The sequence below is a fragment of the Lemur catta genome, chromosome 8, assembly GCF_020740605.2.
Source record: "Lemur catta isolate mLemCat1 chromosome 8, mLemCat1.pri, whole genome shotgun sequence".
NCBI lineage: Eukaryota > Metazoa > Chordata > Mammalia > Primates > Lemuridae > Lemur > Lemur catta.
The window spans coordinates 42,073,055-42,095,078 of record NC_059135.1 but is presented as its reverse complement, the minus strand read 5'-3'; the positions used below and the strand labels follow the sequence as shown (position 1 = coordinate 42,095,078).

Sequence of the window (22,024 nt, the reverse complement as noted above, 5' to 3'; positions counted from 1 at the left end):
AGCTAATTTCTATTCTCTTTTTGTAATCATGGGTATTTTGTACATAATATATTACTGCAATATTAAAACTATAATAATAATTGCAGAATGATCATTGACAAGTTTGACTAGTATAAGAATAGTGTCAATATTATCTTTCTTATAACTAAAAAATGAATTTTACAGCATCACTGTTTTTCTTGACTAGCACCCCAATTTCTTATTGTTTCTTTATAGCTCTTTTATATATTTTGTTTTCTAAAATATTTTTTATCCTTCTTTTTTGAAGGATTATTTTTAAAAGGAGAGTACAATGTCTATGAGAACATAAATAATTTGATTAATTGGAAAATTATCTTGCAGTTTCCTTAACCCTATCTTTCAAGACAAATAGGCTGATAAAATTCTGGATTATTGACAAATAATTTGGCCATCTATTTATATATCAGAAACATGCCAAACATTCATCCAATTTAAAAATGCAGCTCATGTTTTAATTAACTCCCAGTTATTGTTTCTGAACTACATTTTGGTAATTACTTTCTGTTTGTGATTAACCTCTAATTAATCATTTCTTTAAATTCAAATGTAATTTTCAAAGAACTTTGCTTTATATCTTTAAGATTTCATAGAACTATGTATGCCATTACCACCATGACAAAAAAAAACGTGAAGTTTTTACTTTCTTACAAATAATAAAAATCAGTAATATTATCAATGTTTTAAAAAATAATATTTGAAAGGCTACTGAACCATAGCATTTAAAAATAAACAAAATAATGCTGGAAGTGGTGGCTCACACCTATAAGCCCAGCATTTTGGGGGACCGAGGTGGGAGGAACCCCTGAGGTTAGGAGTTCAAGACCAGCTTGGGCAACATAGTGAGACTTTATCTCTACAATAAATAAATAAGTAAATAAGTAAATGAATAAAAAATAGCCATGCGTGGTGGTGCATGTCTATAGTCCTAGCTACTTCAGAGGCTGAGGCAGGAGGATTGCTTGAGCCCAAGATTTGGAGGTTACAGCAAGCTGTGATCACACCACTGCACTCCAGCCTGGGCAACAGAAAGAGATCTTGTCTCTAAAAAAATACATAAGAGTCTAAGGGTTATATTTTTTCAAATGAATATTTTGGAAACAATGGTTAATTATTTTGAAAATAGATTAGGCTTTAAAAATCAGATCCTTTAATAATGATTGTATCAAGAAATTTTGTAGTACTTATAAAATGTAAGTTTCTTAAAAATAAAATAGTAAAACCATTATAAATGTGGCATAGCTTATAGCATTATATTTTCTTTTCATTTCATGTATAAAAACTTTAGGAGAATAAAGGAAAAGAAAACTACCATCTGGATTTTCTTAAAGATTTGTGACCATTACTAGCGCCAGGAAAATGCAAAAAGTATAAAAGTACCTTGAAATAATTGCTGCATGTTATATGCTATCAAGGAACATATTTGAAAACAATGACTTGAAGCAGGAAAAATCTATTTCATTAATTTAAGTAAAAATATTTTTAAAAATCACTGTAAAATAAGATACAAAGGCTCTAAAAATTATTCATAATTTATAACATCCTGGATATACTCATTAAGACACTTAATACTTTAAATTTTATAAGTAATGGGAACATTTCCTTTAAGTATAGTAAATTAGTCATAGACAAGCAGGCAAAATGACAACAGAGAATTTTATATACATTTGTTAAGAATGTATATATACTTTTTATATTCTACATACAAAACATTTTTCATATTTAATATTCAAATATTTTCTGATAGTATACAAAAATACTTTTTCACAATTGAACTCCTTCCAATATTAAAGATAGCTCAGTACTTTTTGTATTTAAAGATGGGGGCATAGGCTGCCTTGATAGATGGGTACATTTTTGTCTAATTTTCCCCATATAATTATTATGCCTTTTAGACATACTAAGTTTAGTTGTACCCCAATTGGCAATAAGATTTAAATCCTCTGGAAGTAAAGTATTTGATCTCCTGTCGTCCTCTCTTATTTTCATACCAAGAGTCTTCTTTGGATTGTGGTTAATACGTTTATAGCCTTTGGTCATCTTCTGGCTTTGACTAGTGTGATATTTTTCACTGATACATGGGCTTTCCATTCCAGTGTGACATATAATATTCTTCTGATCAATAGAAGGAAGAAATGTTTGAGACGATGCTTTCCCAAATGATTCAGTGGGTAAATCTTGAAAATACCTTGGGAAATGTTGGCTAATTTTATATTCATAGATTAATTTTCTTGAATTTGAATCATCTAATTTGATAGAGCACAGATCATCTGTTGTTATATTCTGATGGGTATCTGTTGGACTTTGAGGTATATTCATTTTATCAGAATTACGTTGAGATATGCTAGGTAAAATTCCAGGTCTATTTTGTTTTAAGATTAATCCAGTACCAGGAATAAAAAGTTCCAATTCTTCCTGCTTTGATGGATGAATGATGTCTACATTTGAGATAGACTGTTGTGTTTGTCCATTCATTGTTGTATTTTTCCAGATTAAAGGGTTATATATAACTTGCCCATCAACAGGGCATGAATTGCACTTGTGGAATAACCAATTGTCAATACATTTCCTATGAAACTTAAAAAAAAAGATTATAAGTTAATCAGAGCTATAATTATCTTGTTTATAATGTATATTATTATATAAATTTCCTCATTTCATAATTGTGTGATTATTAAAGCTAGCAAAAATGGAAAGGAATTATAATTTGTCAAGTTTTATAAAATTATTTGAAGAAGTTTACTTACAAATATAATTGATTGATTTATGGACTGATCTCCATTTTAACATTAAAATGCAAAGCCTTTCATAGTTGTCACTCTTATAATTTTGTAACTCCCTACTTATTCAAGCTATTAATTTCACTGCTGTCTAATTATTTCTGAGTAAAAAATATTAAAAAATAAAAGTTATAACCAACTAGAGTTGAAAATGGATCTGATGACAGTAAGATATAAAATAATAAAATTAATATAAAATTAATAAAACATTCAACCATTTTAAGTAAGGGAGACTCTAAAGCTATAAATGTCTATTTATTGAAACAATTTTATTTCAGAAAACACTTGGTTATAGATCAAGCATTATTAGACTGATTCTAGTGAGTTCATATGACATAATAAACTATTTAATAAATAGTATATCAATTTAGGGATTTCCATTTCATCTAAAGAATCATATAAATACATAGCAAAATGTTAGTATTTTATAAGCTTTTTCTCTTCACAGATAACTAAAGTATGTAAAGGAATCTAACTTAAAGTGCTATTTTATCTTTTGTAGGTAGCATATGCAGAAATGAGTCCTAATCAGTAGGAATACATATTCAGGGGGCAGAAGCTGCCTTCTCAATAGTCTCTGCAGCAATTCTTTTACATATATTGTGCAATTTGAACATCTCTGAATGTAGTACAACTAAAAAGTAAAAAGAGAGACTTAAACTATCATTTCATTTGTGAAAACTGACCCTACAGGGAAAGTCAAACTAAAATGATGTAACTTTTACCTTGTGAGCACATGGCAGCAATCTTGCATGTTGACCAAGACAAAATGCCTTCAAACAAAGTCGACACTGGTAGCCTGGAGCAAGCATCTTGCTATTCTTTGTAATCAGTAGGAGAGGCAGTAACTTTACAATGTGTTTTGGTGTGTATACCTGGCTGAATGAGAATAAGCAGAGAGACATGCATGTTCATATGTTACCAGGTTGTAATAAATAGCATAGGTAAATAAACTTTATATAAATCACGTAACAGTTTTTCTTGAAGCAAAGATAATAAATCTCATACATTATAAAGTTAAAAAATCTATTATATTGATCCTGGACAAGGTGGGTCCAACCTCATAAAGAACAAAGTTTTAGTTAGTCATAGCAAACAAAAATATAAACTTGAAATTTTTGATTTGCACGTTAATGTCAATAAAACCAGAACAAAATTTTGATGAGAACCATATACTCAACTTGTTTCAGTCTAAACCAACACTGAGGCATGTATTTAGAAAAACACCACCCAATTTACTCATCTGGTAGGAAGTGAAGCACAGAGTAAGTCACATTAAATATCCCAGTCTGCTATGGTAAATTGGCAGATCATACTCTAAGAGGAAATTCGTTTTCCCTGGGGCATATGCTTACCACTTCAATATTGTCAGACCATACGAATGGAACTCTAAAAGTACCAGCCCCATTTTTGTACCAGAAGTACTGACTAACATAACTAAGATGATAGAACGTGAATTAACTGCTATTTGATGCTATTAGCAACTGGTAAAACAGATAAAACAAATATTTAAAAACAAAATCTTGATTAAAAGGTCAGATGTATTCCTATAATACAAAAGTCATTTAGAACAAAGTACAAATATATTTTTCAGATGAGTTCATACTCCTTTTTATTTTCCCGATATATCTCCATCATACTACCAAAATTGCCTTTACCAAGGTCATCTAATTTAAATTGAAAATGTGTATCTTTAGGATTCTTTTAAGGTTGTTATCCACTCTTTTTTTTTTAATCTTGAAACTCTCTTCTTTTATTTATTCCATTTTCTTTGCCTAGAATTTCCTTCTTCCCCCAATGTCCTCCTTTCCAACTCCCTGCTCCCCAATATCTCCTAAGTCCAACCCTTAGTTATGCCGCTTATCATCCAATAGGATGAAGTGTAATACCTGGCCAGGGAAAATGGAGTTGCAGAGCCTTTGTATAGGCTCATTTTATGCCCATAAGAGCTCTCACCTGCAATGTGCGCAGAGTACCCAAAGGCACGGGCTAACTATCCAATGGGGTTTGAATAAAAACTTACATATATGTGTGTATGGGGTGTGGATGTGGGTATATTATATGTACACATATGTATTTAGTGAGAATAAGCACACTTTTTGTTTGGTTAATTCATTGAAACTATTTTTTTAAATTTCAATTTTATCTCATCTCCTTTCAAAAATAGCTCTTTTGTATATATTTTATGAAGTTCATATTCTGTTAATAATACACAGTATGTTTAATTTTGCTTAACTGAAAAGGAGCACGGCAAGAGGCCTGGAGGCCTGTCCACTAGTAAGCAGCCCAATCAATGTTCTGAAATATGACCAACCTGCTCAGCACTCTTTCTCTATGGGAGTGGGGAGTAGGGGCAGAGAGAGAGAGGGAAAACAGGGAAAACGAAGCAGAAAAGACTTCCTGCCCCCACAGATAATTATTTCAAAGCAAATTTCAAGTCCCCCCCATATCTTGTCTTTATATAACTTACGGCAGTTTCAATTTCATATTTATTTAGATGATTATTTGACTACTGAGGAAACTACTATATCCCTTATTACCTAGGATAATCTCTGGTAAAATTAATGGTAATAACAGATAACATTATTTGACTCATTCCATACTCAAAAAATTCCTATGAGATTGATTTTACAGTTATCCCCATTTTAACGGTGGAGAAAAAGTGGCAGATGTGGCAGAGAGAAATGAAATAACTAGCTCGAAAGTCACCTAGACAACATGTGGTTGAACTAGGATTGGATTCGGGCAGTCAGACCCTAGAGCCTTGCTCTTCACTTGCATGCTTTCATGTCACCTAGTATACAGGAGGTGCTCCATAAGTATTTATTAAATAAAGGGATAAATAAAACTTATTCAAACTGAAAAATTACTCAAAGATCCCAAGTCATACAAGAAATATAAATTCTACTGAGATTCTCACCTTTGCTTTTCTTGAAAATGTGGCATCTTTTCTTCCATCTCATTTTTAATATCTATATATTTTACAACTTCATCTGATCTTTTTTCTAGTAATCTCCATCTTTGGTTTCTCTTCTGTAATATGTAAAAGGTAGATGTATAAATAACTTTGAAAATCATGGAAATTTTTATTTTATGGATTAAAATTAGTAGGCTGCATAACAAAACATAATATGAATAATACTTATGATTTTAAACATATGTATTATTTTTCACTACATTTAAGTATTTACAAATTATTAGTCTCATATACTGCTGCATACTTACTATAATGGCATTACTACCTTCTAAGGTAAAAACATGAATGATAACTATGTATTTTTTATTTTATCTTGTGTAGTAAGAAGATAGCATTATTATTCAGTATCAGGAGATACTTTTTAAGTGTACATTTCAAATGATCTCAATGAAATTCCATGTTTCATTATTGTTGATTTTAAGAGGAAACCATAAATGTTTTAATATGTTACATTATGTTACAATAAGCTGATTTGTAATGTTGAGAGCTTTTTAAAAACTGATTTTCAAGTTTAATGGCTACAATTCCTGTTCTTAAGATTTATTTATAATGTCATCAGATGTTTGTTACTGCGTTGGATTTTATAAATCATCCATATAAGAACTGGTTGTTTTGTATATCCCTGTGATAAAGAGTTCTCTTAAAATATGGTTTTAGGTTTTTATTAATAACTAATCAGTTCTATTTCAGAGTGTTATCTATTCTTATTCTTAGATTTACTTAGCTTTACAACAGGACAAATACAAACACCATATTAGATTCAAGATGGATACTGTACCTCACGAAATGTAAACGTATGAGAAAGATGGCAGCTGCCATCAAAGCATTGCTGGCATAAGTGATATTCTATACATTCAGTACACCTAAAATGCAAAACACCAAAACATGAAAGAGAAAAATCCAATTATTGTAATGGTTTTGGGTGATAAATTCTGACCAAAATTACCTGAAAACTATCCAAACATGACAAGCCTCATCTCAAGTCACACTGTGTATTAGTTTCCTATTGCTGCTGTAAAAACTACCACACCAAACAATAAACAACAAAAACTTATTATCTTATGGTTCTGTAGGCTAGAAGTTTGCAATGGGTCTCAATGGGCCAAAACCAAGGGATTGGCAGGGCTGTGTTACTTTTTGGAGGCTCTAAGAGAGAATCCATTTCCTTGCCCTTTCCAACTTTGAGAGGTTGGCAGCATTTCTTAACTTGTGACCCTTTCCTTCATCTTTAAAGCAAGGAATGTAGCATCTCTCTGACTTTCTTCCACAGCCACGCACCCACATTTCCCCCTGACTCTCTTGTTCCCCTCTTCCACTTTTAAGAACCCTTATGATTACATTGGACTTATTCAGGCAATCCAAGATAACTTCCATATTTCAAGGTTAGCTGATTAGAAACCTTAATGTCACCTACAACCTTAATTCCCTTATGACATGCAATCCTACACACAGGTTGTGGACCTAAGGATGTGGACATATTTGGCAGGCCATTATTTTGCCCACCACATGCCCTTTCCATAATGCCTTCCCAGACTAACTTAGCTTGTGTTTATCTCTTTCTCTAAATTCCTATATGATCTACATATAGCCTATTAGATATTCTGTCATTTGATTATTCAGTGTTGCTTTCCAAGTGTTTCATGAGTGCTAGAGTTACACTTAGTGGCATACTTCTTTTTTTTTTTTTCTTTGAGACAGAGTCTCACTCTGTTGCCCAGGCTAGAGTGAGTGCCATGGCGTCAGCCCAGCTCACAGCAACCTCAAACTCCTGGGCTCAAGCAATCCTTCTGCCTCAGCCTCCCGAGTAGCTGGGACTACAGGCATGCGCCACCATGCCCAGCTAATTTTTTCTACATATATTTTTAGCTGTCCATATAATTTCTTTCTATTTTTAGTAGAGATAGGGTCTCGCTCTTGCTCAGGCTGGTCTCGAACTCCTGACCTTGAGCGATCCTTCCACCTCCGCCTCCCAGAGTGCTAGGATTACAGGCATGAGCCACTGCGCCTGGCCAGTGGCATACTTCTTAAAAGCAGAAATTATATTCTTTTTCCCCACAGAATGGAAAAAGGTAAATATATAAAAGGTCTCAATAAAAACTATTGATAAATTAAAAAAAACACTTTCTACACAAGCACAATCTCAAGCTTACATCTTCTATACAAATTTTTGTCACAGAGAATTTTAATTTACTTGCAGCATAATTTATTAAACAATATTCTTAGCTGTAGTCACTTATTTTCCTATTCAAGTTATCAAAGATTTAGGAGATTATTTCCATGAGAAATTTTAGAAACTATGTCCTTCAGACATCTTAGAAGAAGCAATTGCTAATTTATTCATTATTACTATTTATACGTACAAAAAAGATTCTTAATAATTAACATCAATGGGTCAGAGAAATGGTGTAATTTATTCAATACATCAAAGTATGGTAGTCTCGAAAAAGTTAAGCATCTCAATATTTTAACATATATCTAATATTTTTGGAATTACCCTCTTAAAAGATGAAGTAGCTAACTTATGAAATTCTAATGAAAAGGAACTGAAGCTGGACATGGTGGCTCACGCCTGTAATCCCAGTGACTTGGGAGGCTGAGGTGGGAGGATCCCTTGAACCTAGGAGTTTGAGGCTGCAGTGAACTGTGATCATACCACCGCACTCCAGCCTGGGTGACAGAGCAAGAGAGCCTGTCTCTAAAAACAAGAAAAGGAACTAAGAAGCTTCCTACTTTATCTTGTCTCCCATTCAATCTATTCCTAAAACTACTGGAAATATTTTTTCAGGCTAATGACTACAATGTCAGTACTTGAGGGAATAGAAGGAAAATGGAGTCACAAATGTTGAAAATGCATTCTTTAATTTGTAAAAGAGGATGGAGATAGAGACGAAAAATTTGTTAGTCGGATCCATAGAGGAGAAGTTATGAGAAGAGATGATATTCTCAAAGGACAATGTTGAGCAATGAGCAGGGAGCAGAACAGTAAAGAATGCATTTATCTAGGGGTAATTGGAAGAATAATCCACCAAGACAGAAAGAGTAGTCAGAAAACTCAGAGTGACAGAGGAGTGTGCTGTCATCAACAAAATATTTAAAAGCTAGATTTGACCTTCTTTAAGATAATCCACTGAAGCCATACATTAACCATTTGAGGAATATATGACTGACTGTAAGGACTGAGAATTTTATGCTGTGGCCCTTATATGTCCTTGTCCCTCACAACTGTTCCTTCTAGCTCCACCTTTAACATGAGACCTTGGCCCCTTACTGTTCCTATCCATCCCTCTTGAGAAAATTTAAATTGCCCAAATGATGGCTGCTAATACCAAAGATCAAGTCCTTCCTTTTCCTAGGACCTTCTTTAACCAACATTCCTGAAACTAGCTGAATCCCTCGTGCTAAACGTGTATAAAAATCCTGCCCTTCTTCCTCAAGTTAGAATGCACATTTGGATACTTCTCAGGCCAGCCACTTTTAAATAAAGACTTTGCTAACAATTAATTTTCTTCTGTGTAACATACAGAAAACAGGACTAAATTAAAAGGAGAAAGGTATAATTTGCTGTTGGGGGTGATAAAAAAGTTTTATGGTTTTATGAGACAGTTTTAAAAATATATGTATGTAAGTTGGGCTCATCATAATATAATGCCAGGGAGACTGAAAAGTAAACTGATGCATGCCAGAGAAAATTTTAACAAAGATTGAAGCAAGATATTTTCTTTTTAATGTATCATTAACTTAAAATTTTACCTAAGAAAACACAATTTCCCAAGTATAGCAATTAATTAATGTTTTGTAGAAATTGTGGTAAAGTTTGGAGGTTACTTACAAAAGTAGTGAAAATTGTTTGCTCTAATAATTATCTTGTTTCTGTTGTCATTGTTAAGGTATTAGATATGAAAGAAAACAAAACCCACACTCATTGCAATTTGGAGTAAGAGGACCTTGATTAATATTCATTTAATCTAGTCAATATTACTCTGGCTCAATCTTAGGAGCTTTTGGCAATGACCTCATTGGTGGTTCAAAGAAAGTTACAGGGGGTGAGAGATCAAGCAGGGCTCTAAACTTGGAAATTCATCTAGGCCAAAGCACAAAGCCTGTGTCCAGAGGTTCTAGGATGGGTGCTACTTCAGACTCAACCTAGACCGAGTGCAAAGCCAATCTCCTTGCACAAGTGAAGAAAATACAATGATGGCAGTTCTTAGATACCGGACTGCTAAAGATCACCAGGCTGGAAGTCCTATTACAGCATCCATCACATGAGTTGAATACGGTATATGTAGGAAAAGGCAGGAAAAAGGACAGGTATTCTAATGCTCCAAGTTTCCTAATGTAAAAAAAAATGCTTTTAATTTTACTGATGACACTTACTTATAACATTTTCCCTCAACTGGAAATTGTTTACAGTTATTACAGGGAATTCCAAGGTGTTTGTCCAGTCGTTCTTTCTCAGCTGCAGTCACAAGTTTGCTTGAGTTTTTGAATTCTTCCAAAATAAGTTTTAATGGTGCAAACTCTTTCCTGCACAGAGGACATTTCAACATGGAAGTGTCTGATGTCATATTCTGATAATTAGCTAAGATCTTCATGCATTTTATATGGATACTATTGCCACAGCCAAACCTATCAGAAATAAAATTCAAGTTTACTATTTGTATACAGCAAAGTTTTATAGACATACAGTGTATATGTTGTATTTATATAAATAAAATTTTCTGTGATATCATCTTTATTCCCCCCAAAATAAACCCTAAATTGATTTTCCAGATATAGTTTAATTACACACACACACACACACATCTATCCAATCTATCATCTTTAACACATAAGAATTCCAAACATTAGTTTTCCCCAATTCCAATGAAATGGTGAAAGATTTTGTATCATTAAAATAGTTTTCATTTGTAAAGAGAATAAATATAATCTTAACACAAAATAAAATTATAATGATAATTATTCATTGTTCTTTAAATTGAATAAAATGCTTCACTTAGAGTAGGGTGCTACCTTATTTTTCTAGATATCACATAAGACATGGTAATACATAAGAAATATCTGCTAAGACAAATAATATTTTAGGAAGTAGTTAATTTTACAATATGCAATATAAACAGACACATGAAAAACTACAGTGTGGATAAAAATTTTGTCAAATAATCAAGAGAAAAAAGAATAAAAAATGCAAATGGTTGCCTAAATTTTCTAAGTTCAATTTTATGGTGCTGTGAAGGATAATATGAATATGAGACTGTCAATAAACATTGTACAAAAGTGAATTTTTGAATTATTTAGGGTTAAAAATAGAATTTTGAAAAACCAAAAATAATTCTTATAATTTCAAAGAAAAATAATCTTTACTTTCAGGAAACTCTTTGTAACTATAATACAATAAGCCATGGCATTCATTCACTTGTATAAAATAAAAACATGAAAATTATCCTACATTCATTACTTAAAGTGGGGGGAGGAATAATTGTGGAGTTCTGGGTTACTTTTATTTTTATTTTTTTGAGACAGGATCTTGCTCTGTTGCCCTGGCTAGAGTACAATGGAATGATCATGGCTCACTGCAACCTCAAACTTCTGGGCTCAAGTGATCCTCCTGCCTCAGCCTCCTGAATAGCTGGGACTACAGGTGTGCATCACCACGCCCAGCTAATTTTTCTATTTTTTGTAGAGACAGGGTCTTGCTCTTGCTCAGACTGGTCCCCAATTCCTGATCTCAAGCAATCCTCCCCTCTCGGCCTCCCAGAGTGCAAGGATTACAGGCGTGAGCTACCATACCCGCTGGAGTTCTGTTTTAATCTTCACTGTTAAAATGTAGCTCAGAAATGTTTAGAGTTAAGAACACGACCTCTCACAACATGTATGTCAGGAAACAAAAGAATGCTGATTAAATATAAATTGGCTATAGGTAAAGCTTTCTTTTTTTCTATCGATATGTCTCATAATGTAATCAATTACAAACATGTTAAATTAGAATTTTTCATAAGTTTTTAGAATCCAAAGGAAAAATGTATCACCTGCAAAAGGTGACAGGAAGCTTGTTCTTTAAAAGCACCTCTTGACAAATAGGGCAGATATCCTCTGAACCAATTTCCTTCTGTTCAATGTACCCATCTTCTTCAATATGTGCATTTTCGTCATTAGTTCCTGGTTGGGGAGTTTGAACTCGATGTATCCCCCGCAGCAAGTCATTTATTTCTCCTTCTACGAGACCCAACTGGAAAGCAGCTAGTGAAAAATCCCAAAGTATCAAAATTTAGTGGCAAAATCGAAGATACAGAGATGGAATAACTTATGCTGAAAGTTAGAATTTTCTTTCAAAAATCAGAGAGACAGTTTTGGTTGAATTATTACCCTGACACTGACCACTTCTTTGTATTCCTTTCAGGGACAAAAAGAGTCATTTTTAAAAAGAATGAAAATTATCTTTTTTTCTCTTGTTACTGAAAAGTATGCAAACAATGCATTGTAAGGGTTTTGGATATGATAGTGTTCATTCTTAGATTGGGATTATAATCATGTCTTGCATTTTGATTCGTTCATTTGTCCATAAACAAATGTTTTATCAAGCTATGATACAAGAGTATTAATAGAAATGCAGCACAAATACATAAAGAAGAAACAGGGGTAATTAGTATTTGTTAGACAAACAAACGAGTGAATGGGTAATGGAAGAGCAAGACTTAATTAATTGTGCCTATTTTCCTGTTTCAGTTTTGGGTCCTTCCAAAAGAGTGTCTCAAGTAGCCATGTCTGTCACAAATTTGGTTAGTGTTCCTCAGGACAATCTATCAGTAACTATATTGCCTGTAGCATTGGGATATGCATTCTGTAAATTCTAAATTTTCTTCATCCTGCTGTCCTTGTAAAAAATTGTGTTCTAAGTGCTTATAGTTTTGATCAAGGCATCCTAGATTCTTTATTTTCTGGCCCGTCTCTATGCTCCTTCCCTTTCCCTCTCCCTCTCCTTAACATGCCATAATTTAAATGCTGGCTGTTATTTGTCCCCTGAGTTCTATTCGTTTTATACATTCTTTAATACATATAGATTAAAAATTACTAGGAGGATAATGAAAAGCTCCATTTTCCTGGAAAGACCCCCACTTAAATACTAAAAATCCTGAAAACGCCATAGTTATATTTAAATACAGAAACCTCTGTTCCTTGTCTGAGGTGGTGTGGCAGGGGGACTGTAGGAGGGTATCATACGTTAATTAACCATTACTTTGGTTAGGGCTATTTGTCACAGAGACATAGCAACATCTGCTCTCTTACAAAAGGAGAGGAAAATTTAAAAAACAGATTGTGCATTTGGGAAAGAAGATTCTCTGGGGCAGCAGAAATACAGAAGAATAAAATTTCATATAAGGAGCTGGCCATAAACTATTCTGTGTGGTATAACATGAATTTGAAAATAAAAGGGCAAAACAAACTCTTCTGAAATTAGTTTGGAAGAATTAATGCATAAGATTGTACAAGAATATTCTGAAAGAAAAAAGCAAGGCAGCTAACCTTATCTGACATCACAATGTATCATACAAACAATAAATATAATATATAAGAATGCTCTTACATAACAAACATTATGAAACAAGGAGAAAAAGAAGGACTCTTCAATACCATTACTAAAATAACAAGGTAGCAGTATGGAGAAAATTAATTCAAAGCAAATACCACCCTCCAACTTATACTAACACAACTATACATGGATGCTATAATGAAGAACAAAAATAATAATAAAAAAAGTAGAAAAAAAAAAACCCCAAAACTATCAATACTATGGAAGAAAGACAATCTTAAAGGACTGAAATAATATAAAATGGTCATATTTAACAACACACAAAATTGTATATGTATAACAAAACTTAATCAAGCTATAGAGAATAAAGATAACAGATTAGAAAAACGTTTGCAAAAAGGAGCAATCCCTATAATATTTAAGAAGAGTTTGCAGTTTTATCCCAATAAATAGCCAAAGTACAATTCACATGAAGAAGTACGAATAGTAAACAAGGCACTGGAAGATGTTTAATTTCATTGGCATCAAAGAAAAGTGAGTTAAAAATAAGAATGAAATACAAACAATGAATAAAACCTACTGAATAAACAACAATAAATAAAATTTTATGTGTTGTTTTTCTTGTGTTATTTCCTTTGTATTTAAAAAAGTTATTTGAAGGCATTTTAGATCTTCTATAAAGAAATGTTAGATGTGCGGGAGAATTTGGAAACTATTTTCTTATTTAATTTACTAGGATGAATAGATTCTATGATCCTTGCATCTGGCACTTTTCCTGCTTTGTGTGACTATCTTTTTTTCTAAAATTATAGGAATATTACTAAAATGGCAGAATATTTCTATATGTCTTTATTTTTATTGGGGTCTTAAATATGCTATTAATGTCTTTCTTTGTATGTTTAAGTATTAATACTATGGCTAAAATGTGCCTAAAACATGAATCCAAAAACCAAAACTTGAAGAAATTAATAAATTGCTGAAATCATTGTAAATCAGCAAAAGTATTTTAAAATCCAATTTGGCAATACATATGGGAGGCAGACATTAAAATATTAACACTTCTACTCCAAAATCCAATTAATGAGACTTTAGGCTAAAGAAATAATTGAAAAGAAGAAAAAGCTTCATACAAAGAATATAACAAGTAGTTAGAAATAAACTGACAATGGAATGCCTAATAATGTGAGAATGTTAAATTACCTGTGATATATCATATTCAGTGGAATATTAGCTTTTGATGACTTTAATTACACAGATTACATAGCATTAAAAATATAAAAGTAACAGTGTGTGATAAAAGCAGAACACAGAATTCCAATAGACTATTAAGCATACATACACATAAAATCATAAAAGAAAGGTAGAAAACAGAAAGTTTATTATATCTTTGTGGTGGGAATTTAGAAAAATTTTCTTTAATGTATTTTTTATTTTATTCATAAATATGTAATTGACAAAAGGAACAGATGGCATTTACTAGTCATTGTATTTAGAAGAAACCATTAGGTGATAAATCTAGGTTTTGCTGGGAAAATATTTGTGGGAAAAAGAATGTTTAGTGTTGAAAAACTATATTTCTTATAATAAAATTCTCATAAAATCATCTTTGTCATTCTTCAAAAAGAAAAGAGAGTCTTAGGTTTCTTTTTTACAACACTAGAATGTAGATAATTGTTTTTTTTATTTCTTTTAGAGGAGAATCTATGCATGATGTTCAAAACACTCCTCCTCCATTACAAGTAACCATTCCCTTCACACTTATTACATACTTTACATAACCCTAATGAATAATCATTTATAGCTTTCTTTAAATTACTTTATTTTTCATGTATGCTTGTTCTAGCTTTCATATAAATGACAAATTTCAAAGTCATTAAGACTTCTATTTTCTTTGACTATTTCTACACTGTCTAGTATTATATTGCGCACACAGGATTTTCTCAGTGTGAACTAAAACTTCTTTTAAATACAAAAGATATGAAAAATCTTTGTTTCAGTAGAAAGTATAAATTTTCAAAATATATAGGATTAATATTAAACGTTAAAAAATTCCCTACTGTAGATTAAATGAATGGTTTCAAGAAGTGCAAAGAATAATACAACATAAAATATTAGATTGATTCATATGAAATTGCTATTTTTGTAAATAAAAAAAATCCAAATAACTAGCAACTTATATGCTTCAATTTATAAAAAGCACCTAGCAGAGCTCCTGGCTAATATGCAGTACAATAAATATTTGCTGAATTAAATAGGGTAGAGCTGCACTCTCTAATATGGTAGATATTACCCACAGATAGCTATTAAGCACTTGGAATTTGGCTAATATGACTGAAAAACTGAATTTTTAATTCTGTTAAATTAAAAACTTTGTTTTTAACTTAAATTTAAATTTAAAGCTAATAATCTAAAGTTCCTGAAAAAGTTATAATTATCTTTGTAATAATTTGGGTATTATATGAATCTATTTTTCACCTGAAAAATTTTCTGAAGGCTACATTCAGATAAAATATTTCCAATATAGTGCTGGAGTTAAGAGGTACTCTAAGTATAACATACACATTAGATTTTGAAGACTTACTATGAACAAAAGTAAAACAGTTCATAACTTTTATATTGGTTACATGTTGACAGGATAATATTTTGATGTATTGGGTTAAGTCAAAATATATTATTAAAATTATTTCCCCCTGTTTCTTTTTACTTCTTATGACTACTAGAAAAGTACTTATGTAGCTGAATATGTCTCTTGGGCAGCCCTACTATAGAAGTTTGTGAAAATGATATAGAAAACCAGGGTAGAGAATAACAGACTTGAGAGGAGGTCAACATTTAATTTCAGGTGGGTAAAATGGAGAAGCAGAAAAGAAAACAATATGTATGAAATCATACAACCTAGTCATCACGCATGAAGGGATGGGGAGAAAGGATTCAGGAGAGGATGACATTTTAGAAAGAACCTTTAGTTTTGTCTAGAGTGTGAATGAGGAAGTACAAAGTGCAGGCACTGGAGACAAGGGTGCTACAGAGAATGGTACTAAGGGCTGAGGAAGGTTGAACAAAGGTGAGAATGAGGATGTTGAAAAGGAAACACTTGAGAGATAGGTAGGATGTAAAATACACAGAATTTACAGGATGAGTAGATGTGTAGGAGAAGAGGATGAGAGAGAAAAAAAATCCAGGATAATCCCAAGGTTTTTAGCTTTGGAGAGGAAATAAAAAGAAAAGCCAATATGTGAGGGAGGGAATACAAGAAAGAAGCACAGATGGGGGAAATTTGGTATTTAAAATGCCTGTGGGACCTCCAAATTGAGCTGCCCAGAAGGCAATGGGAAATACTGGTCTATTGATAAGATGTGGGAATCACTGATAAAGAGTTAACAGAGACATTGGAAATGAGAGACAATTCCAAAAGCATATGTAGAGTGAAAGAAGAGAACAAAAGAAAAATCCCTGTGAAACACTAATACAAATTTCCTATCTGGTACAACTTTTAAATGTGCCTACTGTGATTCTAAGTATAAAATATTTGGGGGGAAATGAAATTGCCTAAACAAAACCAATACTCTTTGAATTGAAAAAAAGTGGAAAACTGATTATCACTTTAATTCTTTATGAATATTACAAACATTTATTAATACATTTAAAAATACAGTTCTTAGATCTAGTAAAATTCAAACAACTTCTCAACTCCAGGTATAATAACACTTTCATAATGACAGTATCTTTATTATAAAATGTACAAATTTAAATGACCAGTATTAAAATTATTTTTCTTTCTCTTTTATTTTTGAGGACTCTTGAATTATTAACTTATACAACTATATGTCTGACTCTAAACTCAATTTAAGTACTGAATTAAAATTATTTTTTACTCTAAAAATATATATTTTTTGCAAATAATTTGTCAGCAAACATTTTTGAATAAAATTATGTGCTATGCCCACTATCTCTGGGATCTAAAAAATGACATTTGCCATTTTTCTCACAGTTAAACATAATTTAGATACAAAAACCACGGTAACATTTTCTTAGAATACATAAAGGAAATTTTTTCTACTTAATAGCTGGCCATTGTTTCAGTCCTGATTTTAAGTGCCTTTGAGCTTGAAAATGACATATAAACTTACATTTTTTATTAAAGAAGAAGAATCTTCCAAGTGTCTTAAGTGTAACAAGCTGGGCTATGGATAGTTACTAGATCTTTAGGAAACCATCTAATTTTAGAATATGCTTAAATAAAACATTTTTATATTTGTTAACCTTAAATTAGTGTAAAGAAAACCTCAAAACTTACATTCATGATTCCTTGGAAGCTTGAACTTTTTCAACAAGACCCTAATATTCACAAGTAGGAAAAAAATTAAAGGATTTATTTTTGACATAACCTTAAAAGACATTATTTTTTAAAACATTTAGAAAAGGAATAGAATTATAAGATTTTCATTGCTGAAAGTGTTATGAATAAACTTAAAACTTACCAATTTTCTGTTACAATATTAGTTAAACTTATATTTTAAAATAAGCATATGTGAAAAAAGGTATCACTAATGAAAACAAAAGACATTTGTGGTAAAGAAAGTCCATGTATTTCTTATGACATACATATAGTCATTTACAGGGAGAAGACAGAGAGGGGATTTAGGTATTCATAGCTCTTCTTTTAAACTTCCCTGGAAATGGAGTGGTTTTCTGGATAGAGTACCAAATGACTGTTTTCCTACATATACCACTTTAATGTATGATAGAAAAAAATATTTTCAAATTTCATCAATTACAAATCGAATGTGACTTCTTTAAAAGTGAGAAATACTTATTAAATTCTTATTTAAATGTACTAAGTATAATTTAGTATATTAAACATTTGATTATATTCCATTTAGTTTATGATTAAAATACTGTACAAAACAAGTTATATCACATAATAATCAGAACAGAATGTCCTTGCCTTGGTATAAAATAGAAATGGGAAGAACCTATTTTAAGTATAATCATAATATCAAATTGCAAGTTTTAAAAGGACCATATTTTTATCTTTATGTCAACTAGAGCAAATAACTTGTTAGTAGATGCTCAATAAACATTGATCAGAACAAAACAGCAAAACACTTAGTAAGTAAAAGCATTAGAAGTAAGTTACATATTGTTTTTTTACCTGTAAAGAAAAGCATTAGAACTATAAGATACACTCTTTTCTTAATTTATTATTTTTCCCCTCAAATATCAATTACAAATTATTTATAATAATATATTAATGATTTGTTGGTATGAGTATAGGTAGGCAAAACAAAATGAGTTGGGTTTAAACTAAATGGAGAGAATTTTTTTTTATTTCTGGGGATTACTCTACAAATAGATTGACACTAGAAGAAAAATTTCAGATTCTATAGACATAATCTTCAATAGAATTCTACTTTCATCTTGAAAGATTCATAGTCAAATGTTCACTGAAAAGGAAAATTTTCTGAAACTTGACCAACATAGGCTACTATGGAAAGGGTGAATACATTCAATTCCTATGTCAAAATAAAATGAAATACTGAAAAATTTATTGGTAAGCTATGACCATCTTAACTTTATATTTCCCCGATACCAAATTTCTTTAACTTTGCTGTACTCAAACCATGAAAAAGGCAAAATATGTTACACAACAAGATGTTCCTTTGTGGAAGATCTTCATTAAAAAGTGACTTACCAACATATATGCTTACAAAGTTCCCCTCCTTTCAGAAATGTGGAACAGTTACAAACATGAGGATTTCCTAGAAAAACCTTTAAAAGAAAAATGCATACTTTAAAAAAAGTCAGTTAATTTTTAGAGTAAAACTAAGTCCATATATAATTGGATTAAAAGAGATTTGAAGAAGTAATTTAATTTAGGTGATTACAAAAGGTTAAATAAAGTCTAATAGGAAATCTTAACTCTTGGTATCAGTCTCTAGGCTGATTTTTCACTTCCTTATTCTTTGCCTTTGTTAACAACTTGCATTGTCTAATTACGATGGTTTTTAAGTGACCTGTACTCAGGCAGGTGAAAACATCTACTTTTAAAATCTAAAACAAACAAAAACTCAAAACTATAAATTTCTTACTGTAAGAAAATTCTACCCTGGTATGGAAGTAAACGCCTTTTGTAAGGTAGCTCATTTTGGATTTTTGTTTTTTTGTGCATTTGAATTGAATTTACCTTATTAAATTTAGTTTTACATAAGAGAACAAATTTTATTCACCAAGACTATACTAGCTAAAACAACTCACTAAATACAGTAAGTGTTGTAAACGACGAAGTAAAAAAAGGGTGTTTTAAATAAGCACAGCCGGCTAATTTGCATTCAGTTCTTAAAATCCATGGCACTAAATTAAAATTTTCTTTTTTTAATTTCATATATATTTTATTTATATAATGTTAATATTTCGATTAATGAGTTTAAAGCTGGAAAAAAACCCCATTATTTTATTAATATTTACCACTAGAGGGCTAAATTAAAATTTTCTAAATCAATTCCTGGGTGGTAGTGCAGTGGCTGATTTTTGAGTGGTGAGTACGGTATATGCAAATAGGAAATATCTGTTGTCTTTCAGCAAAATTAAAAAAATGTTTATTCATTAAGACCTTTCCAAGATACTGCCATTTAAACCATCCTATTAAAGAGTCTCATAATAGCTTCAGCGTCAATAAAGAGTAAAGGGGAAACCAATTTTATTTAGTCAGCAAGTATTTACAGTGTGTAAGTACATTGTATTAATAGTATTTTAATTTCGTTTGATTTACAGGGCTAGTGACCGCTAACAACAGATACAAGAACGCACGTAATGCAAACCAAATGTTTATATCAAGCCTCTAACATTTTCAAGCCTAAAGATCAACAGCCATCCTCTTGTAAGAGTTGGATGTAATTTGAGGTCCTAAGCTCCAAAAAGAAACTTTTCTAATAAATACTATTTCCTTCTGCAATTTGCACGTCTTTAGCGTCTGGAACACTCACGGGGAAACGCCTTTGGGGCCGCGCAGCAAGAACCTGCAGGGACTGTCAGGGTGGCTAAACATACTGGGTGGGCGTGGGGGGACACTACGGGTAGGCCGGGCCGGGGGCGGAGGCGAATGGGGGGCAGTAGTTACGCGGCAATCCCTGTTTTCCGGCTCCTCCTCCCTCAGCAGGAAGCCGGTAGGGCCCATCTCTCGCAGGAGGTAGATGCTGCTGCTCAGCGCCTGGTCTTGTTGCCAGCTGACGCTGTCGCTCAAGTGTCTTCGCCTTTCAGAGGCCTTATGGCCTCGGCGAAGCATCCTCGCTGGGTGCGGGCAGAGGTGGCGGGTCAGCTAGGCTTTCCTAGGCCCCTGCCGGTCTCCATGACAACGGCGTGCCGGCTGGTTGCCTCGGTGACGGTATTTGGGCCCACGGTGTCCCGGCATGCCTCGCGCCGAGCTAGAGCGGGCCACAAAGGCGAGGGAGGGGTGGACTCCGCGGCTCGCACCAGCCTGCGCGCCCCTCTGAGATGACGCTCCGGCGGGGGAGTGTTTGTGGTAGTCAGCCGGTGGATTTGAAAGCTGGCGGCCGAAGGCCGGTAGCTGGCAAATCTCTTGCATTCCTTCTTCTGATTTTTCACAGGCAGGGATGGTGAAATCTGCATATTAGGACAGTGGCACACCTGGTTCATTTGAGCTCTGGAATCTAAAGTTATCCTGTGGTGACTCATCGTCTTTATCAGAACCCCAGAAGGATTGCTGACGTTCAACAGTATTCCACAGATACTTCCCGATTGCTCACCATATGCACAGACTGGGCAGGTTACTGGGGGAGATGTAGAAGACAGAGGTCTAACCCCTAGGAAGCTAGACGTTAAGTCAGGGGGTGTGTTTCTCTCTCTCTCTCTCTCTCTCTCCTCTTTTCTCCGGAGGGGGATGGTCTTAAAGCAAGAGAACATCTCTTAATTGCATGTTTGAATAGGGAGTGAGCATTGGGGGGGGGGGGGTGGCACAGAATCTACTGCCTTTGTGTATATGGGCTCTAAATTTACAAATCTCTGTTCTAAAGGAAATTTTCAAGGTATGAAATGTTCATACCTTCAGTAATTCAAATTATCCGCAAGATTTGTTACCAATTTCTAGGGGAAGAGTTGTAATAAAGTATGAGTCAACATTTTAAACCATAAGTATTGAAAAAGAAGCCACATTACTGGAATCTCTCTAAGAAATTGAAAGCAGGAGATAGCACCACTCAGGGGCCCAGTGGCCTTGGCCTCGGTGGTCAAGGACAGAGGTTATTTGTCCTATTTTATCATGGGAAGAAGCTACAACTAGATATGTCAAAATGACAAAGGCCACAATATGAAAGAAGATGATGATGGTAATGGCAGTTTTCACATGCCAGGTATCTGGATAAACACCATCCAACCCTAGGTCTAAGGTTTTAAGTTCCTAAATTTTATTTCTACTCTCCTATTCTGACTAATAACAACTGACACACATGCTACCATACGTCCAACTTTAGCATCAATTTAATGGTGATAGATACAAACTAAAACATATGTATTAGGAAAAAACCCTTCATATTGAGAACAAAAGAAACTGTAAATTGAATTAATTTATGTATTAATACTTATGATTTTAAAAACTCTAATGACAATCCATATTTCCTATGTAACAACTGGGTTTCAGAATAAAGGTACTTTATGCAACCATTATTTTTTTTCTCTCTCTTTTTCTCCATGTATGTGTGTGTG

The 22,024-nt window shown here is 32.8% G+C and overlaps 1 protein-coding gene across 1 annotated transcript; it reads right to left on the bottom strand.

Annotated features, from left to right (window-relative positions):
• Window positions 1-1,621: 1,621 nt before the first annotated feature.
• ZSWIM2 (zinc finger SWIM-type containing 2) lies at window positions 1,622-20,673 on the bottom strand. Its single transcript, XM_045559334.1, has 9 exons — window positions 20,424-20,673; window positions 18,999-19,075; window positions 17,601-17,641; window positions 11,802-12,012; window positions 10,150-10,401; window positions 6,554-6,638; window positions 5,719-5,831; window positions 3,524-3,677; window positions 1,622-2,595 (listed from the first exon to the last, which is right to left on the bottom strand). Exons 1-9 carry the CDS (start codon window positions 20,586-20,588, stop codon window positions 1,783-1,785), a joined length of 1,911 nt encoding a protein of 636 aa, XP_045415290.1. The 5' UTR covers window positions 20,589-20,673; the 3' UTR covers window positions 1,622-1,782.
• Between the last annotated feature and the right edge of the window lie 1,351 nt (window positions 20,674-22,024).